At 41.2% G+C, this 26,137-nt stretch overlaps 3 protein-coding genes across 9 annotated transcripts in view; 2 read left to right on the plus strand and 1 right to left on the minus strand.

Moving 5' to 3' along the window:
* The first annotated feature begins 1,389 nt into the window (after window positions 1-1,389).
* On the plus strand, window positions 1,390-10,880 carry clcn4 (chloride channel, voltage-sensitive 4). The gene is made up of 13 exons (XM_083937766.1): window positions 1,390-1,522; window positions 3,057-3,211; window positions 3,290-3,389; window positions 3,965-4,152; window positions 4,235-4,357; window positions 4,809-5,015; window positions 6,272-6,352; window positions 7,177-7,722; window positions 7,799-7,985; window positions 8,088-8,486; window positions 8,572-8,788; window positions 9,954-10,508; window positions 10,810-10,880. The coding sequence occupies exons 1-12, from the start codon at window positions 1,507-1,509 to the stop codon at window positions 10,042-10,044; spliced, it is 2,310 nt and encodes a 769-aa protein (XP_083793892.1). The 5' UTR covers window positions 1,390-1,506; the 3' UTR covers window positions 10,045-10,508; window positions 10,810-10,880.
* A 4,538-nt stretch (window positions 10,881-15,418) lies between these two features.
* Window positions 15,419-24,843, minus strand: LOC310964713 (high affinity cGMP-specific 3',5'-cyclic phosphodiesterase 9A-like; the record flags this gene model as incomplete). Its single annotated transcript, XM_083937969.1, has 14 exons — window positions 15,419-15,511; window positions 15,613-15,759; window positions 18,541-18,645; window positions 20,021-20,123; window positions 20,195-20,262; window positions 21,137-21,229; window positions 21,307-21,429; window positions 22,564-22,741; window positions 22,902-22,961; window positions 23,602-23,744; window positions 23,819-23,921; window positions 24,002-24,041; window positions 24,216-24,365; window positions 24,756-24,843. The coding sequence occupies 14 exons, from the start codon at window positions 24,841-24,843 to the stop codon at window positions 15,419-15,421; spliced, it is 1,494 nt and encodes a 497-aa protein (XP_083794095.1).
* Window positions 24,844-25,783: 940 nt separating this feature from the next.
* Window positions 25,784-26,137, plus strand: part of LOC310964576 (CLIP-associating protein 1-A-like) — a 32,864-nt gene continuing 32,510 nt past the window's right edge. For all 7 annotated transcript variants that reach the window (XM_083937754.1, XM_083937757.1, XM_083937756.1 and 4 more), the window contains exon 1: window positions 25,784-25,909. The gene's annotated coding sequence lies outside the window, so the exon portion shown is untranslated. The remainder of the gene's footprint in view (window positions 25,910-26,137) is intronic.

A 26,137-nucleotide genomic window follows, 5' to 3' on the forward strand; every position in this document is an offset into this window, starting at 1 on the left:
CGGAGCAGCGGGGGCGGAGCTGCAGTCGCTCTACCGCACCGTTGTGATGAAAAGAGAGCTGAGGAAGGCAAAGCTCTGGATCTACCGCTCATTCCTGGTTCCTACCCTCACCTGTGGTCCTGAAAGCTGGGTCAGGACCCAAAGAACCAGGTCCAGGTCAGGACCCAAAGAATAAGGTCCAGGTCAGGACCCAAAGAACCAGGTCCAGGTCAGGACCCAAAGAACCAGGTCCAGGTCCAAGCGTGTGAAATGTGTTTCCTCAGGAGGGGGTCTGGAGTCTCCCTTAGAGAGAGGGGGAGAAGTTCAGCATCCGTGAGGAACTCGGAGTAGAGCCGCTGCTCCTTTGTGTTGAAAGGAGCCAGTTGAGGTGGTTCAGGATCATCTGGTAAGGATGAACCCTGGGCGCCTCCCTAGGGAGGTGTTCCAGGCACGTCCAGCTGGGAGGAGGCCTCGGGGAAGACCCAGGACCAGGTGGAGACATTAGATCTCCACACTGGCCTGGGAACGCCTCAGGATCCCCCAGTTAGAGCTGGTTAATGTGGCCCGGGAAAGGGAAGTTTGGGGTCCACTGCTAAAGCTGCTGCCCCCGTGACCCGACCCCGGATAAGCGGATGAAGATGAGATGAGATGAGATAATAATGATGATGATAATAATAATCACCTTTTTCAATATATATGCATTTGCCCAAATCTGGAATTTACCACAGCTGTAAGATGCTGGAAAAGCTTGAAAGTTGAACTTAAAAGTGCTTGAATTTGGCATTAATTCACTTATTTATTGAGACTTAAGTCACGTTTAGTCTTAATAATCATGTTCAGAATCAGTCAATTATTGACCATTTAAATAAATACAAATAAAATAAATATCTAAATAAACTTCATGTTCAGTATCAGTCAATTATTGAACAATTAAATAAACAATAAATAAAATAAATATATAAAACATGTTCATTATCAGTCAATTGTTGAACATTTAAATAAAATAGATATCTAAATAAACTTCTTGTTCAGTATCAGTCATTGTTGACTATTTAAATAAATAAATTTGACCTGGGGAAAGGTGTTAGGAACCCTGATTTATTTATTATTATAATTTTTTTGTATTTATTTCCGAATTTATTTACTCATTCCTGAATTTATTTATGCATTAATTTACTTATTTATTGACTTAAATCATGTTCAGTGCTCCATAATCTTTTTTTAAAATTTTATTTAAATATTAAATTTATACACAAAGTGTCAAACACTATCATAGAAACAATAAACACTGCAAGGATCTCAAAAATAAATAAATAATAATAATAATAAATAAACGATCTGTGACGTCATAACACAGCGTCTGAACAGGTGCATTGTGGGAAGTAGTCTGACGCTAGCTTGTTTATTTATTTTTGACATCTAGCGTCAATTTACTCATTTTACTGAAGATAAAATGTACAAAAAAAAGTCGAAATTCAATAAGATATTAATTTAAAAAGGAGCTTTTTTCACAGGACGGACTTTAAAATGGAGGCCGGTGAAGGTAAGAGACGACTTTAACGAGCTAACGTAGCTAGCGCAGACGATGCTGTACATGCTAACCCTTTTAAACGGGAGCATGCTAGCATGAATCTGGATTTAGCCTCTGTTTTTACGTCTTAACTCACATAAAACATGTTCAATCTAAAGTGTGAAGAAGCGTTTCAACACCTAGCAAAGCTGAGAACATTCTGGATCATGTGTCACGACATTTTCTACTGTTAACGCGAATAAATCTGCATAAAAATCACCAAGTTTACTAAAAAAAGAGCTGTGATAAGTGTTCACAAAGCAGAATATCATATGATACAGTTCATCAATGTAATAATCATTTATTAGCAGGTGATTTACAAAGATAATCTGAGGGGAAATGGATTTAAAAGTGTTTTTGTGCGCAACACAATGAAAAGTTTCTGTGTTTCAGGCTTTTAATGGACAAGTTTGATTCAAATTAAACAGATAATTAAAGAAGAAATGTTCTGAAAGTGCAGAAGTCTGGGAAACGCAAATACATCTGAATTACAATCAAGAACTTTACTTAAAAATATTTAGAAAAACTTCATATTCAGTGTCAGTCAATTTTTAAACATTTAAATAAATAAAAACATATTTTAATAAACTTCATATTCAGTGTCAGTCAATTTTTTAACATTTAAATAAATAAAAACATATTTTAATAAACTTCATATTCAGTGTCAGTCAATTTTTAAACATTTAAATAAATAAATAAATATTTTAATAAACTTCATATTCAGTGTCAGTCAATTTTTTAACATTTAAATAAATAAAAACATATTTTAATAAACTTCATATTCAGTGTCAGTCAATTTTTAAACATTTAAATAAATAAATAAATATTTTAATAAACTTCATATTCAGTGTCAGTCAATTTTTTAACATTTAAATAAATAAATAAATATTTTAATAAGCTTCATATTCCGTGTCAGTCGATTTTTAAACATTTAAATAAATAAAAACATATTTTAATAAACTTCATATTCAGTGTCAGTCAATTTTTAAACATTTAAATAAATAAAAACATATTTTAATAAGCTTCATATTCCGTGTCAGTCAATTTTTAAACATTTAAATAAATAAAAACACATTTTAATAAACTTCATTTTCAGTGTCAGTCAATTTTTAAACATTTAAATAAAAATAAAATATTTAAATAAACTTCATTTTCAGTGTCAGTCAATTTTTAAACATTTAAATAAATAAAACTAAAACAAATGTTTAAATAATCCTCTTGTTCATTATCATTTAATTTGTTGACCATTTAAATAAATAAAAATAAAATATTTAAATAAACTTCATATTCAGTATCAGTCAATTATTGAACATTTAAATAAATTAAAATAAAACAAATATTTAAAACATTCAGTATCAGTCAACTGTAGACCATTTAAATCCATCGAAATAAAATAAATATCTAAATAATCCTCTTGTTTATTATCATTTAATTGTTGTACATTTAAATCAATAAAACTAAAATTGCACGTTGGAAAGTTTGACGGCGCTGCGCTCCCGTCCTCCAGGTGCCAGCGGCGCCACGCCCACAGAGGAGATGAACGGCGCTGGAAACCTGATGGATTTCCTGGACGAGCCGTTTCCTGACGTGGGCACGTACGAAGACTTCCACACCATCGACTGGCTGAGGGAGAAATCCAGAGACACGGACCGCCACCGCAAGGTTGGACCGCGTCTCCCTGTTACACGCATACACGTGTTCGGCCTATTTTCAGTCTAAATGACGACGGCTTCTCCGCAGATCACCAGTAAGAGCAAAGAGTCCGTCTGGGAGCTGATCAAGAGCCTGCTGGACGCCTGGTCAGGATGGGTGGTGATGCTGCTCATCGGACTCCTCTCGGGTCAGTTGTCCCGTCTCACCAACTCTAAAATGAACCGCGGCAAGAAAAAGAAAAAGTGACTTTAGATTTGGAAAAAGGTTTTTTTATGGTATGTCTGTACGGAGCAAGACAGCTGCCGAAAAGCTGCGTCCGGGATTAAAAGATGCGTCCGGGATTCGAACCGTTCGTGTGCGTAAATAAAAAAGGTTCAGGTTCGGGTTCGGCTTGTTTTTACGTGAGTACGAATCTAATTTCTACCACTACGAAGTCTCCCCTGTGAACACGCGTCCAGTTTGTGCGTACGAGTAGAAAACGGGTTGAAATGACGTCACAAAGGTCACAATTCGTCATTTCAACTGGGCGGCTCAGTGGAAGAGTGGGTCGTCCTCTTTTCGAGAGGACATCTCTAGAGATGTAACCGGTGCGAATCGTCACGCGTGTGCACGTTTTTTTATCCGCGTCACGATGCATCGTTACACCCTTATTCTGACTGCATCTTAAATCGTTATTAATTCAAGTAAACAGAGCGTTGAACAGGACGCACGTGCAGCGGCGTGCGCTTGAAACCGCAGTAGTGACGTGTGCGCTCTGTGCAGGCACGCTGGCCGGGGTGATCGACCTGGCGGTGGACTGGATGACGGACCTGAAGGAGGGCGTGTGTCTGTCGGCCTTCTGGTACAGCCACGAGCAGTGCTGCTGGACGTCCAACGAGACGACCTTCGACGACCGCGACAAGTGTCCTCAGTGGCAGAAGTGGGCGGAGCTGATGACGGGCTACTCGGAGGTCAGAAAACAGGAAACGATGAATGAGAACAAACCTCTGTGGCTTGTTGTTTGTTATATTTCGTGGTCGTTTTTCCTCCCAGGGAGCCGGAGCGTACGTGTTGAACTACTTCCTGTACGTTCTGTGGGCGCTGCTCTTTTCCTTCCTGGCGGTGTCGCTGGTTCGAGTCTTCGCTCCGTACGCCTGCGGTTCGGGAATCCCAGAGGTGAGTCGCAAGGGCCGAGTTAAATTTTATGGCCTTTTTAATAACAATAATATTCATTTACTGGTTTAAACTAGAACAATTCATTATATTATATAATAAATAAAAATAAACTCTATAAATAAATGAGCAATAATATTCATAAATTAATTAAAACAATACTAAATAATTTTTAAAAATACATTAATTTAAATAAATAAAAATAAACTTGATAAATAAATGAGCAATAATATTCATAAATTAATTAAAACAATACTAAATAATTTAAAAAAATACATTAATTTAAATGAAATTAAACTTGATAAATAAATGAGCAATAATATTCATAAATTAATGAAAACTAACAGTTCATTAAAACAATAAATGAAGACATTTTTAAATGGATTTGAATAAATAGAAATACACACACTAAGGTTCTTTTACACACTAAGGATAAGTAACTGTGTTGGTGCAGATAAAGACCATCCTCAGCGGCTTCATCATCCGGGGGTACCTGGGCAAATGGACCCTGCTCATCAAGACGGTCACCCTGGTTCTGGCCGTGTCGTCGGGGCTCAGCCTGGGGAAGGAGGGCCCTCTGGTCCACGTGGCGTGCTGCTGCGGGAACCTCTTCTGCAGCCTCTTCTCCAAGTACAGCAAGAACGAGGGCAAGCGCCGAGAGGTAGAGTACGCTGTCACCTATGGACTGAGCTACTACCGCCCCTGACCCCTGACCTCCTACCCCTCACCTCCGACCCCTCACCTCCTACCCCTCACCTCCGACCCCTGACCCCTCACCTCCTACCCCTCACCTCCGACCCCTGACCCCTCACCTCTGACCCCTCACCTCCGACCACTGACCCCTCACCTCTGACCCCACACCTCCTACCCCTCACCTCCGACCTCTGACCCCTCACCTCTGACCCCTCACCTCCGACCCCTGACCCCTCACCTCCTACCCCTCACCTCCGACCCCTGACCCCTCACCTCTGACCCCTCACCTCCTACCCCTGACCCCTCACCTCCTACCCCTGACCCCTCACCTCCTACCCCTCACCTCCGACCCCTGACCCCTCACCTCTGACCCCTCACCTCCTACCCCTGACCCCTCACCTCTGACCCCTCACCTCCTACCCCTCACCTCCGACCCCTGACCCCTCACCTCTGACCCCACACCTCTTACCCCTCACCTCCTACCCCTCACCTCCGACCTCTGACCCCTCACCTCTGACCCCTCACCTCCGACCCCTGACCCCTCACCTCTGACCCCTCACCTCCTACCCCTGACCCCTCACCTCTGACCCCTCACCTCTGACCCCTCACCTCTGACCCCTCACCTCAGACCCCTCACCTCCTACCCCTGACCCCTCACCTCCTACCCCTGACCCCTCACCTCCTACCCCTGACCCCTCACCTCCTACCCCTGACCCCTCACCTCCTACCCCTGACCCCTCACCTCCTACCCCTGACCCCTCACCTCTGACCCCTCACCTCTGACCCCTCACCTCTGACCCCTCACCTCCTACCCCTGACCCCTCACCTCCTACCCCTGACCCCTCACCTCTGACCCCTCAACTCCTACCCCTGACCCCTCACCTCCTACCCCTGACCCCTCACCTCCTACCTCTGACCCCTCACCTCCTACCCCTGACCCCTCACCTCTGACCCCTCACCTCCTACCCCTGACCCCTCACCTCCTACCTCTGACCCCTCACCTCCTACCTCTGACCCCTCACCTCCTACCCCTGACCCCTCACCTCTGACCCCTCACATCCTACCTCTGACCCCTCACCTCCTACCTCTGACCCCTCACCTCCTACCTCTGACCCCTCACCTCCTACCCCTGACCCCTCACCTCTGACCCCTCACCTCCTACTCCTACCTCTCACCTCTGACCCCTCACCTCTGACCCCTGATCTCTGACCTCTGACCCCTCAGGTGCTGTCGGCCGCCGCAGCAGCTGGAGTGTCCGTGGCCTTCGGAGCTCCAATCGGAGGAGTTCTGTTCAGTCTGGAAGAGGTTTGTTCTCACGCTGCGTCTGTGGAGCCATAGGTGTGAAAAATACCCATCAGAGAGAGAATACACGTGTAAATATGATAAATACACGTGTAAATATAATAAATACACGTGTAAATATGATAAATACACGTGTAAATATAATAAATACACGTGTAAATATAATAAATACACGTGTAAATATAATAAATACATGTGTAAATATCATAAATACACGTGTAAATATAATAAATACACGTGTAAATATAATAAATACACGTGTAAATATAATAAATACACGTGTAAATATCATAAATACACGTGTAAATATAATAAATACACGTGTAAATATAATAAATACACGTGTAAATATAATAAATACACGTGTAAATATGATAAATACACGTGTAAATATAATAAATACACGTGTAAATATAATAAATACACGTGTAAATATAATAAATACACGTGTAAATATAATAAATACACGTGTAAATATAATAAATACACGTGTAAATATGATAAATACACGTGTAAATATGATAAATACACGTGTAAATATGATAAATACACGTGTAAATATAATAAATACACGTGTAAATATAATAAATACATGTGTAAATATGATAAATACACGTGGAAATATAATAAATACACGTGGAAATATGATAAATACACGTGTAAATATAATAAATACACGTGTAAATATAATAAATACACATGTAAATATAATAAATACACGTGTAAATATAATAAATACAAATACATCTGAACATAATTAAATAAATATAAATGTTATTTTATATATTTTAAAATGACTTATTCTCTTCTCGATGGCGCTCCTGCAGGTCAGTTACTACTTCCCTCTGAAGACTCTGTGGCGTTCGTTCTTCGCCGCGCTGGTCGCCGCCTTCACGCTGCGCTCCATCAACCCGTTCGGCAACAGCCGCCTGGTGCTCTTCTACGTGGAGTACCACACGCCGTGGTACATGGCCGAGCTGGTCCCGTTCATCCTGCTGGGCGTGTTCGGCGGCCTCTGGGGGACGCTCTTTATCCGCGCCAACATCGCCTGGTGCCGGCGGAGGAAGACCACGCAGCTGGGGAAGTACCCGGTCCTGGAGGTCATCGCTGTGACGGGTATCACCGCCGTGCTGGCGTTCCCCAACCCGTACACGCGCCGCAGCACCAGCGAGCTCATCTCCGAGCTCTTCAACGACTGCGGCGCCCTGGAGTCGTCGCAGCTGTGCGATTACATCAACAACCCCAACATGAGTCGCCCCGTGGACGACATCCCCGACCGGCCGGCGGGGCCCGGGGTCTACAACGCCCTGTGGCAGCTCGCCCTCGCCCTCGTCTTCAAGATCGTCATCACCATCTTCACTTTCGGCATGAAGGTCAGTGCGAGGAGGCGTGCGGCGTCGCTTCTGATTTTCCCCCAAACCTCTCTTGATGATTCTGTTTCCTGTCCAGATCCCGTCCGGTCTCTTCATCCCCAGCATGGCGGTCGGAGCCATCGCCGGACGGATTGTCGGGATCGCCGTGGAGCAGATGGCGTACCACCACCACGACTGGATCATCTTCAAGAACTGGTGCCGGCCCGGCGCGGACTGCGTCACACCGGGGCTGTACGCCATGGTGGGAGCCGCCGCCTGTCTGGGTGAGCGGCGCTCGCCACACACGCGTCCTGGCTGCTCCTGCAGGAAGTGGCGGTTTGTCTTTGTGGTTGTTAATCAAACCCGTTGTGTTTGCGTCCATTCAGGCGGCGTGACCAGGATGACCGTCTCCCTGGTGGTCATCATGTTCGAGCTCACCGGCGGTTTGGAGTACATCGTCCCCCTGATGGCCGCCGCCGTCACCAGCAAGTGGGTGGCGGACGCATTCGGGAAGGAGGGCATCTACGAGTCGCACATCCAGCTCAACGGTTACCCCTACCTGGACGTCAGGGACGAGTTCACCCACCGCACGCTGGCCACCGACGTGATGCGGCCCCGCAGAAACGACCCCCCGCTCGCCGTCCTCACGCAGGACTCCACCACGGTGGAGGACGTGGAGGCGCTGATCAAAGACACCGACTATAACGGCTTCCCCGTGGTCGTTTCCAGAGAGTCCGAGAGGCTCATCGGCTTCGTGCAGCGCCGGGATCTCACCCTCGCCATCAGTAAGTCCTGACTGACACGTTTCGTTGTGCGAGCAGAAGGCGTGAAGGCGATGACACAGACTCGTGTGTTTGCGTGTGTTTACAGAAAACGCCCGTCAGAAGCAGGACGGCGTGGTGAGCAGCTCGGTGGTCTACTTCACCGAGGACGCGCCGCAGCTGCCGGCGAGCAACCCGCAGCCGCTGAAGCTGCGCCGCGTCCTGAACCTCAGCCCCTTCACCGTCACCGACCACACGCCCATGGAGACCGTGGTCGACATCTTCCGCAAGCTGGGCCTCCGCCAGTGTCTCGTCACCAGGAGCGGGTAAAACGGCGCCCACGCACATTCAACGGTTTATTCAAACGTGTCAAAATGTTTAAAAGACGTGGATTTACATTTTAAAATTAAATATTTAAATTAATGTATAAATTAAATTAAAATTAAAAAAAATTAATTATTATATAAAAAATACAGAAATAATTAAATAAATAAAAATAAAATAAATGCAAAAATAATTACATAAAAATTAAAAAACAAATAAATACAGGAATAAATATGTTTGTGTAGAATTAAAAATACTTATTTATTTAATTATTCTTGTATTTATTTATACAATAATTATTTAAATTAGTTTACAAATAAAAACAGAAATAATTACATAAAAATGGAAATTACTATATAAATTAATAAAGGACTAATTAAATAAATATTTAAATAAATTGATATATAAATACAGGAATCATTAAATATTAAAATTAGGCTACAAGTCAATACATAAATAAATAAATATGGAAATTAATTCTTAAGTAAATACAGTAATAATTAAATAAATATTTAAATTAGAGTATGACTAAAAACATGAATAATTAAATATGGAAATAAATAAATAAATATAGGAATGAATGATTGTTTAATTAAATACAGAATGAAACAAAGCATTTATTTATTTATGACCTGTTTAAATATCAACGTTTATTAGTTATTTTATTTATTAATTAAATACAAAAATAAATCAAATAAATGTTTATATTATTATTATTATTATATAATTATATATTTATTTATGACCTGTTTAAATATCAACGTTTATTAGTTATTTTATTTATTAATTAAATACAAAAATAAATCAAATAAATGTTTATATTATTATTATTATTATATAATTATATATTTATTTATGACCTGTTTAAATATCAACGTTTATTAGTTATTTTATTTATTAATTAAATACAAAAATAAATCAAATAAATGTTATATATTATTATTATTATATTATTATATATTTATTTATGACCTGTTTAAATATCAACGTTTATTAGTTATTTTATTTATTAATTAAATACAGAAATAAATCAAATAAATGTTTATATTATTATTATTATTATATAATTATTTGTTCCCATATTTATTTATTTATGTCCTGTTTAAATATAAACTTTTATTAATTAAATCATTAATTTCCATATTTACTTGGTCTGCGTCTCCTCAGGCGTCTCCTGGGCATCATCACCAAGAAGGACGTCCTGCGGCACATGGCTCAGATGATGAACCAGGATCCCGAGTCCATCATGTTCAACTAGCTCCACGCCACAACGCCACGCCACCATGCCACGCCCCCGCGGCTCCACGCCACCATGCCACGCCCCCGCGGCTCCACGCCACGCCCCCGCGGCTCCACGCTACTGTAACCTGTGTAACCTCCCACCTCCTGAGGCAAGTCCCGCCCGTCGTGACCACGCAGCTCCACGTGTTTTCAGTGTGAACGCTCTTTCTCCTCGACATTTCACACCCTCCGAACATCCGTCGCTGACGCTGTCGGCAGGAACTCAGCGTTTAGATCCAACGCCTAGAGCGCCGCGGCGAGGGGAGACGCTGGCGCTGCAGTGACATCACACTGACGGACGTCAAGTCTCACTCCAGAAAAGGTGCGTTTGAAAGGAAAACAGTATCAAAATAAAGGCATTTTTCAGGGAAAAGAGACAAAATATTACAAAATAAAATCTTAATTTATTTAAAATAAAGTCACAAGATTTAAGGAAAACATGTTTTAATGTTACAGAATAAAATATTCATTTAATTATAATAAAATAACAATATTTCAAAGAAAAAAAAGACAAAATATTACAAAATAAAGTCTTAATCTTATCAAAATAAAGTCAAGGAAATAAAAAGCTGAAATATTACAAAATAAAATCCAATTTAATTGAAATAAAGTCTCAAAAATTAGAGAAAAAAAGACAAAATTTTATTCTGTAATATTTTAATTTAACTAAAATAAAATCACAATCAGAAAATAAAAATGTATAATATTAAAAAATAAAGTTACATTATTTAAAGGAAACAAGTTTTAATATTACAAGAATAAAATATTAAGTTTAGGGCGCCCTCACACTGTGCCTCCGTCACAGGTTAGAGCGCCCTCCCACTGTTCCTCCGTCACAGGTTAGAGCGCCCTCCCACTGTGCCTCCGTCACAGGTTAGAGCGCCCTCCCACTGTGCCTCCGTCACAGGTTAGAGCGCCCTCCCACTGTGCGTGCGTCACAGGTTAGAGCGCCCTCCCACTGTGCCTCCGTCACAGGTTAGAGCGCCCTCCCACTGTGCCTCCGTCACAGGTTAGAGCGCCCTCCCACTGTGCCTCCGTCACAGCTTAGAGCGCCCTCCCACTGTGCCTCCATCACAGGTTAGAGCGCCCTCCCACTGTGCCTCCGTCACAGGTTAGAGCGCCCTCCCACTGTGCCTCAGTCACAGGTTAGAGCGCCCTCCCACTGTGCCTCAGTCACAGGTTAGAGCGCCCTCCCACTGTGCCTCCGTCACAGGTTAGAGCGCCCTCCCACTGTGCCTCCGTCACAGGTTAGAGCGCCCTCCCACTGTGCCTCCGTCCCGTGCCCCGTGCTTTAGGGTCCTTGTCCCCCCCTCCAGGCCCGTTTGTACTCACACTACCTGGGCCTCGGAGAATGCTTCTTGCTGCCTATACGTCATCACGCCGTAACACGTCACACGCATTGATGACGTCATGGCGATGCGTGGCTTTGTTTCCAGATCTTTCCGTAGACCTCGGAGTTTTTGTGCGTCTTGTCGACTGTTTTTGAATCTTTTCATCGACCAAATCTGCAGTAAACACTCCACCTCCGCATCACACCAACGTGAACCTTTCACCGCCATTGTTTCAAATGTCCGCGCATGGTCCCTCCTTCTTTTTTCTACGTCCCAACAGGCGCACAGGAAATGACCTCAGAACCGCCGTAGGCCTCGTGCTCGTACACGTGCGCACGCTCGTGCTCGTACATGTGCAAACGGCTCCGCTAAAGCCCACCTCTTTCGTCCACGGCCCGCTGTCCGCAGTTGTGCGTGGAGCGGTTGCACTCACACGCTTAAAGGTTCTAGGCTTTAGCTGAAAAACCGGTTTTGCCCCCGGCCAGAAGTGACAGTGTGAGTGCGCCCTGAATTCAAATAAAATCACAATATTTAAAAAAAAAGTTCTAATATTACAAATAAAATCTAATTTAATTGAAATAAAGTCTCAAAAATGAGAAAAAAAGACAAAATATTACAAAATAAAATCTAATTTAATTGAAATAAAGTCTCAAAAATGAGAAAAAAAGACAAAATATTACAAAATAAAATCTAATTTAATTGAAATAAAGTCTCAAAAATGAGAAAAAAAGACAAAATATTACAGAATAAATTTGTAATTGAATTGAAATAAAGTCATAATAATCAGAGACAAACTGAATTCCTGTCAAACGGTTTCAAACGCACCTTTGAGTGAAATCCTCGTCTTTATAAAGTTTTATTTCTAGTTTAAAGTTTTTATAATTTTAATTATACTTGAGTTTGTTTATTGTGATCAAACAAAGGGACCCGCTGTGACACGTCGCTGCACTTTGTTCTGTTTTTGTTTATTTTTATTATATTTAACGTTAAAAACACAAACGCACGTTTATTCAAATGTGTTTTTGTATTAAAACGTGTCAAAAATGTCAAAAATGTTAAAGATTTACAGTGAATTTACTCCTTTATGATCTTTTTGTGTCTGTGGGGAAAGAATTCAGTCGTTCATCCGTAAATCATTAAATAAATATGGAAATTAATGCTTCAATAAATACAGACATAATTAAATAAATATTTAAATAAATAAATAAATAAATACAGGAATAATTAAATACAAATGGAAATTAATGCTTAAATATATACAGAAATAAATGAATATGTGTATAATTAAAATAAGTAGTTATTGTAAAAATAAATAAATACAGAAATAATTAAATAAATATTTAAATTATTTTCTAAATAAAAACAGAATTAATTAAATATGGAAATAAATAAATAAAGGAATGAATAATTGTTCAATTAAATACAGAATGAAACAAAGCATTTATTTATTTTTTATGACCTGTTTAAATATAAACGTTTATTTACTCATTTATTCATTAATTAAATACAGAAATAAATCAAATAAATGTTTATATAAAGTTGATTAATTAATTATTATGACCTGTTTAAATACTTTTATTAAAGTAATGCATTAACTTCCATATTTATGATTTTATTTATAATTAAATGAGGAGTAAGTGACTAAAATAAATATTTATATGAAGTTGAATATGATTTGTTTATTTATTATTTTTATTTATCTATTTAACACAGAAGTAAATAAAATAAATGTTTTTATATAAACCTTAATTAATTATTCCCATATTTATTTTGTCCTGTTTAATTATCAACTGTTGTTAATTAATGCATTCATTTCCATATTTACTCATTTATTTATTAATTAAATACAGAATAAAATAAATAAATAAAATAAACATAATTATGAAGCTGATTATTATTTATTATTTTATTTACTTATTAAATACGGAATTAATTAAATAAATAAACACCTATATAAATTTAATTTAGTTATTTATTTAATTATTAATTAAATACAGAAATAAATATAATAAATAAACACATACATTTTATTTAGTTATTTATTTAATTATTAATTAAATACAGAATAAAATTAGTAAATAAAATAAACATTTATATGAAGCAGATTATTCTTTTTTATTTATTGTTTTATTTATTTATTAAATAAGTAAATAAAATAAACATTATTATGAAGCTGATTATTATTTATTATTTTATTTATTTATTAAATAAGTAAATAAAATAAACATTATTATGAAGCTGATTATTATTTATTGCTTTTTGTCGCCGTGTCGTTTTTCCACTGATGTTTTTGTCTTTGTGTCGTTTCATCGTGACGTCACTTTGAACATAACAACAATAATAATTTAACAATATAATAACAACAATAATAATATAACAACAATAATAATAATATAACAATAACAATAATAATAAAGTGTTTAAACAGGTGAAAACAATGAACGATCATCGGTTTTGTTTTTAAAAACCAGGAGAATGTATTTATGTGTTTATGTATTAATGTATTAATATGTTTATGTGTTTATGTATTTTTATGTGTTTAAACACACTAATGTTTATCGTTTACTCTAAGTTAGTGTGAGAGTGACGGTGACGCTGAGCCCTGGTGTTTATTTAATTATGTTTTATTATTTATCAAAACTGATTTTTGCACTTTTTTCTCTTTCATTTTTAAACAAAGTGAAAAATAAATAAATAAATATGTTTGTTTCTGTTTTTAATGTGATTTATTGTGATTTCATGAACCTGAAAATAAAATAAATACATTAAAAATATATTTCTGTTTTTATTTTTATTATTATTCACCTTTGTATCAATTCCTCTGTTTTATTATAATTAATTTTCCCGCTGATTAATTATTAAATTAATTGATTTATTATTTAATTATAAACCTCATGACGTCTTTTTCTGTTTTTCCCTTTTATTTATTTTTCACATTTATTTTTTATTTAGTGTTTTAATTTTTTTGAATATTATATTTACTTAAATGTATTTATTGTATCATGTTGTCGTCACGTTTGATGGTTTATTTATATTCTTTTATTTAAACTTATATTTAAAATTAAAACAAACAGAAAATATTTATTTATTTATTTTCTCGCTTCAACTTTTCAGATCCAATAATTTCAAACACAAGAGACAAAAATGTGGAGCCTTCGTCTCCTCCTCCTCCTCCTCTTCCTCCTCCTCCTCCTCCTCCTCCTCCTCCTCCTCCTCCTCCTCCTCCTCCTCCTCCTCCTCCTCCTCTCCCTCCTCCTCCTCCTCTTTCTCCTCCTCCTCCTCTTCCTCTCCCTCCTCCTCTTCCTCCTCTTCCGCTCCCTCCTCCTCTTCCTCCTCCTCCTCCTCCTCTTCGTCTTCCTCCTCCTCCTCCTCTTCCTCTTCCTCTATTCCTCCTCCTCCTCTTTCTCCTCTCCTCCTCCTCCTCTTCCTCCTCCTCCTCCTCCTCCTCCTCCTCTTCCTCCTCCTCCTCTCCCTCCTCCTCCTCCTCTTCCTCTCCCTCCTCCTCCTCCTCTTCCTCCTCTTCTTCCTCCTCTTCCTCCTCGTCCTCCTCCTCTTCCTCCTCCTCCTCCTCCTCTTCCTCCTCCTCCTCCTCTTCTTCCTCCTCTATCTCCTCCTCCTCCTCCTCCTCTTCCTTCTCTCCCTCCTCCTCCTCCTCCTCCTCTTCCTCCTCCTCCTCCTCTTCTTCCTCCTCTATCTCCTCCTCCTCCTCCTCCTCTTCCTCCTCTCCCTCCTCCTCCTCCTCCTCCTCTTCCTCCTCCTCTTCCTCTTCCTTCTCTCCCTCTTCCTCCTCCTCCTCCTCCTCTCCCTCCTCCTCCTCCTCCTCCTCCTCCTCCTCCTCCTCTCCTCCTCCTCCTCCTCTTCCTGCTCCTCCTCTCCCTCCTCCTCCTCCTCCTCCTCCTCCTCCTCTCCCTCCTCCTCCTCCTCCTCCTCTTCCTCCTCCTCCTCCTCCTCCTCTCCTCTTCCTCCTCCTCCTCCTCCTCTCCCTCCTCCTCCTCCTCCTCTTCCTCCTCCTCCTCCTCTTCACACTTTGCTCGTCCCCTTCTCCTCTTTCCCGGCTCTCTCCAGATCAGAATAATACTCGAGCGCCCGTCGCACCGGCTCCACAATATGTTTCTGCAACACAGAAATACAGAACTTAATCATTTCATATGACAACAACAACAACAACAACAACAACAACAACAACAACAACATCATCATCATCAGAAGTTCACCTCCAGACAGGGGAAGAGCTTGGTGAGTTCGGCGAACAGCGGCAGGAGAACGAAGCGGATGAAGTTTGTCTGAGACGAAGGTTTGGAAACTTTGTCCCGATCCATGAAAGGAGTCACAGGGAGGCCTTTGAGCTTCTCTGTGTCACTCTAAACAACAACAACAACAACAACAACAACATCATCATCATCACAGGGAGGCCTTTGAGTTTCTCTGTGTCGCTCTAAACAACAACAACAACAACAACAACAACAACAACAACATCACAGGGAGGCCTTTGAGCTTCTTTGTGTCACTCTAAACAACAACAACAACAACAACAACAACATCATCATCATCATCATCACAGGGAGGCCTTTGAGCTTCTCTGTGTCGCTCTAAACAACAACAACAACAACAACAACAACAACAACATCATCATCATCATCACAGGGAGGCCTTTGAGCTTCTCTGTGTCGCTCTAAACAACAACAACAACAACAACAACAACAACAACATCATCATCATCATCACAGGGAGGCCTTTGAGCTTCTCTGTGTCACTCTAAACAACAACAACAACAACAACAACAACAACATCATCATCATCACAGGGAGGCCTTTGAGCTTCTCTGTGTCACTCTAAACAACAACAACAACAACAACAACAACAACATCATCATCACAGGGAGGCCTTTGAGCTTCTCTGTGTCACTCTAAACAACAACAACAACAACAACAACAACAACAACAACAACATCATCATCATCACAGGGAGGCCTTTGAGCTTCTCTGTGTCGCTCTAAACAACAACAACAACAACAACAACAACAACAACAACAACATCATCATCACAGGGAGGCCTTTGAGCTTCTCTGTGTCGCTCTGCACAACAACAACAACAACAACAACAACAACATCATCATCACAGGGAGGCCTTTGAGCTTCTCTGTGTCGCTCTGCACAACAACAACAACAACAACATCATCATCATCACAGGGAGGCCTTTGAGTTTCTCTGTGTCGCTCTAAACAACAACAACAACATCATCAACAACAACATCATCACAGGGAGGCCTTTGAGCTTCTCTGTGTCGCTCTAAACAACAACAACAACAACAACAACAACAACAACAACAACATCATCATCACAGGGAGGCCTTTGAGCTTCTCTGTGTCGCTCTGCACAACAACAACAACAACAACAACAACAACATCATCATCATCACAGGGAGGCCTTTGAGTTTCTCTATGTCGCTCTGCACAACAGCAACAACAACAACAACAACAACAACAACATCATCATCATCATCACAGGGAGGCCTTTGAGTTTCTCTGTGTCGCTCTGCACAACAACAACAACAACAACAACAACATCATCATCATCACAGGGAGGCCTTTGAGTTTCTCTATGTCGCTCTGCACAACAGCAACAACAACAACAACAACAACAACAACAACATCATCATCATCACAGGGAGGCCTTTGAGTTTCTCTGTGTCGCTCTGCACAACAACAACAACAACAACAACAACAACAACAACAACATCATCATCATCATCACAGGGAGGCCTTTGAGTTTCTCTGTGTCGCTCTAAACAACAACAACAACAACAACAACAACAACAACAACATCACAGGGAGGCCTTTGAGCTTCTTTGTGTCACTCTAAACAACAACAACAACAACAACAACAACATCATCATCATCATCATCACAGGGAGGCCTTTGAGTTTCTCTGTGTCGCTCTAAACAACAACAACAACAACAACAACATCATCATCATCATCATCATCATCACAGGGAGGCCTTTGAGTTTCTCTGTGTCGCTCTAAACAACAACAACAACAACAACAACAACAACATCATCATCACAGGGAGGCCTTTGAGTTTCTCTGTGTCGCTCTAAACAACAACAACAACAACAACAACAACATCACAGGGAGGCCTTTGAGCTTCTTTGTGTCACTCTAAACAACAACAACAACAACAACAACAACAACAACATCATCATCATCATCATCATCACAGGGAGGCCTTTGAGCTTCTCTGTGTCGCTCTGCACAACAACAACAACAACAACAACAACAACAACAACAACATCATCATCACAGGGAGGCCTTTGAGCTTCTCTGTGTCGCTCTGCACAACAACAACAACAACAACAACAACAACTTCATCATCATCACAGGGAGGCCTTTGAGTTTCTCTGTGTCGCTCTGCACAACAACAACAACAACAACATCATCAACAACAGCATCATCATCACAGGGAGGCCTTTGAGCTTCTCTGTGTCGCTCTGCACAACAGCAACAACAACAACAACAACAACAACAACAACAACATCATCATCATCATCACAGGGAGGCCTTTGAGTTTCCCTGTGTCGCTCTAAACAACAACAACAACAACAACAACATCATCATCATCACAGGGAGGCCTTTGAGCTTCTCTGTGTCGCTCTGCACAACAACAACAACAACAACAACAACAACAACAACATCATCAACAACAACATCATCATCACAGGGAGGCCTTTGAGCTTCTCTGTGTCGCTCTGCACAACAACAACAACAACAACAACAACAACAACATCACAGGGAGGCCTTTGAGTTTCTCTGTTAGGGTTAGTGGGCCGACCCCTCTGCAGGGCCTCACTGGGGCCAGCGAAGGGCCATCACGTCGGCCCCTGATGCTGCAGGAGGGGCATCAGGGCGGCTGTGGATCAGGAGGGGGAGGCGGGGCAGGTAGGGCAGGAGCGCCACCTGGACACCAGCTGGGACTGGATCCCCGGGTGGGTCGACCAGGGGAGGGGGTCTGATGTTGAAAGACCCGAGCCCCCCTACGATGCCAGGTCCCATCACTGATGATGTGTTCAGGTGCCCAGAGGGCGTCTGTAAAGTATACCTCTGATCTTATTTCATGTTTATTTCCACGTGTGTGATGGACGCACCTGGTTGAAGAACTCCTGCAGCAGACAGTCGAGCCACGGCTCGGCCACGGCCATCGGCCGCGCTTCGTTGGAGATGTCGCTCACCTTCACCATGATCTTCATCAGCTGCAAAACCACAGAAGAAGAATTTATACTCTCTACGGAGGCCTGAGGGCGCCAAAAGACTCAACAAATGACTCCAAAAATGTCCAAAAGAACTTGTTGAGGATTTCGTTGTGTTGTTTTGTGTCTTTGTGGTTGTTTGTGTCTCATTGTGGTTGTTTTGCGTCTTTTTGTTGTTGTTTTGTGTCTCTTTGTAGTGGTTTTGTGTCTCTTAGTGGTTGTTTTGTGTCTCTTTGCGGTTGTTTTGTGTCTCTTTGTGGTTGTTTTGTGTCTCTTTGCGGTTGTTTTGTGTCTCTTTGTGGTTGTTTTGCGTCTTTTTGTGGATGTTTTGTGTCTCTTTGTAGTTGTTTTGTGTCTCTCTGTGGTTGATTTGCGTCTCTTTGTAGTTGTTTTGTGTCTCTTTGTGGTTGTTTTGTGTCTCTTTGTGGTTGTTTTGTGTCTCTTTGCGGTTGTTTTGTGTCTCTTTGTGGTTGTTTTGTGTCTCTTTGTGGTTGTTTTGTGTCTCTTTGTGGTTGATTTGTGTCTCTTTGTGGTTGTTTTGTGTCTCTTTGTGGTTGTTTTGTGTCTCTTTGTGGTTGTTTTGTGTCTCTTTGTGGTTGTTTTGCGTCTTTTTGTAGTTGTTTTGTGTCTCTTTGTAGTTGTTTTGTGTCTCTTTGTAGTTGTTTTGTGTCTCTTTCTGGTTGTTTTGTGTCTCTTTGTGGTTGTTTTGTGTCTCTTTGTAGTTGTTTTGTGTCTCTTTGTAGTTGTTTTGTGTCTCTTTGTAGTGGTTTTGTGTCTCTTTGTGGTTGTTTTGTGCCTCTTTGTGGTTGTTTTGTGTCTCTTTGTTGTTGTTTTGTGTCTCTTTGTAGTTGTTTTGCGTCTCTTTGTGGATGTTTTGTGTCTCTTTGTGGTTGTTTTGTGTCTCTTTGCGGTTGTTTTGCATGTCTTTGTGGTCGTTTTGCGCCTCTTTCAGATGTTTTGTGTCTCTTAGTGGTTGTTTTGTGTCTCTTTGTGGTTGTTTTGTGTCTCTTTGTAGTTGTTTTGCGTCTCTTTGTGGTTGTTTTGTGTCTCTTTGTGGTTGTTTTGTGTCTCTTTGCGGTTGTTTTGCATGTCTTTGTGGTCGTTTTGCGCCTCTTTCAGATGTTTTGTGTCTCTTAGTGGTTGTTTTGTGTCTCTTTGTGGTTGTTTTGTGTCTCTTTGTGGTTGTTTTGTGTCTCTTTGTGGTTGTTTTGTGTCTCTGTAGTGAAACATATATTTAAAAACCAATGAAGTAAATGAAAATATGTAAACACAACAAAAGGGAAGAACGAGACTCGGAGTAAAGCAGCAGCAGAGTTCACAGATGGTGTGAAAAGACTTAAATTGGAGCCTTGACTCGAGTGAAAGTGCGTTTCTTTACCACTTCCTTGTGCTCCTTGTTGGTGAAGTCGAACACCGGCTGCATGGTTTTGAACTTGTTGAGGATTTCGTTGTGTCTCGCCATGTCGGTGGCCAGGATGCACCTGACGGGGAAAACAAACACAGTTTTAAAGTCGTGGACGTCAACGCGGACGAAGTGAACTCAGAGTCTCACTTGATCATTCCCCCGCGGATGTGTTTGTACTGCTCGCACGTCAGGTTCTTCAGGATGTTGCACTCGGACTGAGAAGGAAAGAAAATCACTCTTTACCACATTTCAACGCTTCGTTTTCAACGTTTGCAGTTTGAAAAACAAGTAAACATAACTTTATTATTATCATAAAGATAATAATCAACATCTGAACAGCTAAGGGACTTTTTTATCAGCTCAAATTATGAATTTATAACTAATCAGATACTTTCGGCGTCCCACAGGGATCCATCCTCGAGCCCCTTTGATTCCTTATTTACGATGATGGGTCTGATTTATGTTTCTATTACTTACAGTTTAGTTTATAATAATAATTCACTAATAATTGAATATTCTGTCTAATAAATATAAAAATAAATTAAATGAACCAGAATATTAAAACTTACTTACTTCCCTACTTAATTTTTCACTTTTATTTATGTATTAATTTATATATATTTTTATTTTATTTTATATTTTATTGTATATTTTATTATATGTATATATTTATTAAATTGATTTATTTATGTTTGTATTAATTCTTATTTTTTTATTTCTTAATAATTTATTCAATTTTAAATAAATAAATACATAAAAAAGATTAATTAAAAAAATTAAAATAAAATAGAAAACAGAACAAAAAAAACATTTATGTCACATGTTTATTTTTTTATTTATTTGGATTGATTTTTAAATCATTTATTTATTTACTTCTTATTTATTTATTTAATAATATCTAAAAATAAAATATAAATAAATATATACATTTTTAATTAATTAATTAGTATGTTTTTAAATAAATAAATACTTTAAAATATGAATAAAAAAAAATAAAAAATTGCATTTATTTCAAATATGATCAATGAATTAATGCGTATATTTATTTTTAATTCATTCTGATTTCCTCGTGTTGTTCCTCCGTGGTACCTTGGCCATGATGCCGAAGGCGACGGCGCAGTGGTGGTTCTCCAGCGGCGAGATGTCGTTGTAGCGCAGCGCCAAAGCGGTCTGAGCGTTAATCTGTGTGAAACCAAAAAGATGCAGATTAACGGTGAGCGGGGGCGCGGCGCGGACACCCAGGGTGGCGGGGAGGCGACCTGGTACACGTTGTTGTAGCCGGGGTGGTCGAGGTCGTGGCACAGCGCCGAGGTCAGCATGATCAGGAGGTCGATCCTGGCGATTTTACTGCGGAGCTCCGTGAGCCAGATGAGCCCGTACATCTGCAGGAGGACACGGGGACGCGGCGTTAGTCTGCCCTTCACTACAGGTGGCTACGCAAGAGGGAGGAGAGGGGGGAGACCAGGAAGGGCCGACCAATCACAGCAGAGTGGGCCTCTTAAAGAGACAGGCACCGCAACAGCGACGTCCAAGCACTCGAGTAGAAACACACACTACATGTGAGCCAGCACGTCTTTGTGGTTGTTTTGTGTCTTTGTGGTTGTTTTGTGTCTCTTTGTGGTTGTTTTGTGTCTCTTTGTAGTTGTTTTGTGTCTCTTTGTGGTTGTTTTGTGTCTCTTTGTGGTTGTTTTGTGTCTCTTTGTAGTTGTTTTGTGTCTCTTTGTGGTTGTTTTGTGTCTCTTTGTGGTTGTTTTGTGTCTCTTTGTAGTTGTTTTGTGTCTCTTTGTGGTTGTTTTGTGTCTCTTTGTGGTTGTTTTGTGTCTCTTTGTAGTTGTTTTGTGTCTCTTTGTAGTTGTTTTGTGTCTCTTTGTAGTTGTTTGCACGTCTTTGTGGTTGTTTTGTGTGTCTTTATGGTTGTTTTGTGTCTCTTTGTGGTTGTTTTGTGTCTCTTTATGGTTGTTTTGTGTCTTTGTGGTTGTATTGTGTCTCTTTGTGGTTGTTTTGTGTCTCTTTGTGGTCGTTTGTGTCTTTTCGTGGTTGTTTTGCACGTCTTTGTGGTTGTTTTGTGTCTCTTTGAGGTTGTTTTTTGTCTCTTTGTAGTTGTTTTGTGTCTCTTTATGGTTGTTTTGTGTCTTTGTGGTTGTATTGTGTCTCTTTGTGGTCGTTTGTGTCTTTTCGTGGTTGTTTTGCACGTCTTTGTGGTTGTTTTGTGTCTCTTTGTGGTTGCATTGTGTCTCTTTGTGGTCGTTTGTGTCTTTTCGTGGTTGTTTTGCACGTCTTTGTGGTTGTTTTGTGTCTCTTTGTGGTTGTTTTGTGTCTCTTTGTGGTTGCTTTGTGTCTCTTTGTGGTTGTTTTTTGTCTCTTTGTAGTTGTTTTGTGTCTCTTTGTGGTTGTTTTGTGTCTCTTTGTAGTTGTTTTGTGTCTCTTTGTGGTTGTTTGGTGTCTCTTTGTGGTCGTTTTGCAGGTGGAAACCTGGTCCTCAGGTGAAGGCGCGGTGCTCCAGTGTGTGTCCTCACCATCTGAGTGACGCAGAAGCAGTGCCTGAAGTTGTGGAAGGGGATGTTGTTGTAGTGGCAGTAGACCTCAAACAGGAAGTTCTGCAGCACGTTCAGCTCGATGTGGAACGCCGTCAGGACGTCCAGGTCGGTGAACATCACCTGCAGCAGCACCAGCATCTCCGCCTCGTCCCACTGCCTGTTAGCAGCACACACACACACACACACACACACACACACACACACACACACACACACACACACACACACACACACACACACACACACACAGCTGTGAGAGGAGTGTGTGTGTGTGACACTGACAGTGTGTGTGCATGTGTGTTAGTGTGTGTACTCACCAGTTGTCAAAAATGGGAGTTTTCAGATGCTCTCTCACCTCTTCTGTCACCTGCAGCGAACTACGGCAACAACACACACACTCATTTTACTTTCTAAGTGGTTGTTTTGTGTCTCTTTGTGGTTGTTTTGCACGTCTTTGTGGTTGTTTTGCATGCATTTGTGGTCGTTTTGTGGGTCTCTGTGGGTGTTTTGCATGCGTTTGTGGTCTTTTTGCACGTCTTTGTGGTCGTTTTGTGGGTCTTTGTAGTTGTTTTGTGTCTCTTTGTGGTTGTTTTGCACGCGTTTGTGGTTGTTTTGCACGTCATTGTGGTCGTTTTGTGTGTCTCTGTGGGTGTTTTGCACATCTTTTTGGAGGTTTTGCATGATTTGCTTGTTGTTTTATGTCCTTTTTTATCCATTTCTTATTCTTATTTATCTCTCCTTGTGTTATGGGTCGTTTTATGTCCATTTTCGGTCGTTTAGCATCTGTTTGTGGTCGTTTAGCATCTCTGTAGTCATCATGAGATGTTTATAGTAGTTCTGCATCTACTTTCAGTAATTCTACATCTACTTGTCATCATTTTGCATCTATTTTATGTCTCTTTGCAGTCGTTTTGTGACTCTTTCTTTTAATTTCATGCTGTTTGTAACGAGTACGTGTATGTTTTGTGTCTGTTTTCCGTCTGGTTGTGTGGTGTCTGTCTGTGACCTCGGAGTCACCTCATGTTGAGGAACTTCCTGCGGACTTGCTGCCGCTCCTCGTGCACGCTCAGCTGAGAGGTTTTGGGTTTCAGGGACAACTTGGAGAGCTGATGGTCGCCGTCCTCCTTGAATAGACCCATCCAGCTCAGGTGCTCCACACTCTGACAGGAAGGAGAGTTCAACGTTACATGGGTTCATTTCAGCAGCCTGCACACCGCGTCTCCGGAGCACGAACCTCCAGCTTCCTCTTGAAAGACTCCACTTGACTCTTCAGGTCACAGATGATGTCCGGAGTCTTCCCCACGTCTTCACCGGCTTTAGTCTCCAGTTGGTGCAGCCTGAAGACAGAGACAGGGAACACGAGTGAGTCCTTCCCCCCCGGGCGCCTCAGGGGCTCTGCTGCTCAGGAGGCACTCACCTGTTCTCCATGGTGTCCAGCTCTTTGGGCATCCCCACACCTGCACAGAAAGCCCAAAAGACTCCACGTTAGAGAGCAAAACCATCACATCCAGCTGCAGAAATCCAACTGGAGCGCAGAAACATTTCTACAGCAGAACTTTTAAGGTTTGTGACATTTAACGTCTTCTGCTTCTGAGGTTGTTTGGTTTGGAAACAACACACGAGGCGCTCACTCTTTAGGTCTGACGCCACCACCTCCAGTCGGTAGTACGAGTCCTCGCTGTTGGCTTCCAGCCGGGGCGAGATGTTCATCACGCTGCCGTTCGAGTTGTACATCTTCAGGATGTGATGCGGCCCTGCCTCCGCCGCCGCCTGGAACAGTTCTGTCACACGGACACAGATTTATTTTGTCTTAATTCAACAGGAAATGAGAGATGAGAAAGAATCCATCTGCACTATCACACAGCACTCTGGCATCTTTTTATTATTATTTCCATCTTCATTTGGTTTAATATCACCGTCTCAAGAGGACAAAGAGGTCAAAGCCCTCAAAGGTGAGGACCTGTCAACGCCACATGGAGGTAAGGTGCTTAAACAGCAGCCACAGGCACATTCAAACGATCAGGAACGCGTCTTAATCATGTTGGTCGCTGACATAAGTCTCTTTTTATTTGGATACCTTTGCATCTGATTAAATCCCATGTTTGAGTCAAGTTTTCTCGTCCATTTACGTGATGATTATGTCTCTGAAACGAGCAGAAAGCGTCTCTTACCTTTGACGTCTGCATCAGAGCAGTCGGTTTGAAACTCTGCCTGCTCCAGCCTCCCGTTCACCATGAAATGAATGATTTTTGTCGTCATCCCAGAGCCAGGTGGGACGTGACCTTCCCCAGAAATGAAAATGAGACCTCTTGACACTGAAACCTGGAGTCTGTGCAGGGGCACCTGCAGCTGACAGACAGCCCACCCACTGGAAATGGAGACGCAAAAGGCAACAGAGGGGACTGAAATGACCACAAAGAGACAGGAAACGACTAAAAAAAGACATTAAATGACCATAAAGACATAAAACAGCCAAACAGTGACATTAAATAACCATAAGAGACAATAAACATTACACTAAAATGACACTAAATGATACTGAATGTCACTAAATGACACTAAATTACACTGAAACGACACTAAAATGTAACTAAATGACACTAAATGACATAAAAATGACACTACAATGTCACTTAATGACACTAAAAGGACACTAAATGTCACTTAATTCCACTGAAAGGACACAATGTCACTAAATGACACTAAATTACACTAAAATGACACTAAATTACACTATAATGATACTAAATTACACTATAATGACAATAAAATGACACTAAATGTCACTCAAATGACACTAAATCCCCCTAAAATAACATTGAATGACACTACAATGTCACTAAATGACACTAAATTCCACTACAAGGAAACAATGACACTAAAATTACACTTAATGACACTAAAATGACACTAAAATGACACTAAATCCCCCTAAAATAAGATTGAATGACACTGCAATGTCACTTAATGACACTAAAATGACACTAAATTACACTATAATGACACAAATGTCACTAAATGACACTAAAATGTCACTAAAATGACACAAAATGACTCTAAATGACACTAAAATGACTTGTGTGTTTGTGTCCAGGGGCCCCCCGCCCCCTGTCCCTCCGCCCCTGCAGCGGGGTGCAGTAGCGCGGCTCTGCCGGCGGGGGTCGCCGTTCTGCGGCTGTGTGCGGAGCGGGGGGACGGTGTCTGCTGCGGGACGCGCTGTGCCTCTTTATATGTCTATGTGTGGGACGACTGTGATTTAACCGTCTTTGACGTTTATTGATGACGTATGAACGCGCAGCTGACGAGTTTGACCTCACAGACGCAGGTGAGTGACGTCAGAGCCGACGGCGCGAACCTCCCCTAGCCGGCGCAGCTAACGCTAGCTTCCCTGGCTAGTAGCGAGCTAACGCGCTAACAGGAGAAGCTAGCAGCGACGTAAAGCTGCCGTTAAGTCCCTTAAAGTAGCATTAGTGTGTTTAATTCTGCGCTGAAGCGATCATTTATCACCGTTAAGGCTCCGGGGGCACCGCCCGGGCTCAGAGGGGTGTTCCTG

This window comes from Echiichthys vipera (assembly GCF_963691815.1).
Source record: "Echiichthys vipera genome assembly, chromosome: 23".
Lineage (NCBI taxonomy): Eukaryota > Metazoa > Chordata > Actinopteri > Perciformes > Trachinidae > Echiichthys > Echiichthys vipera.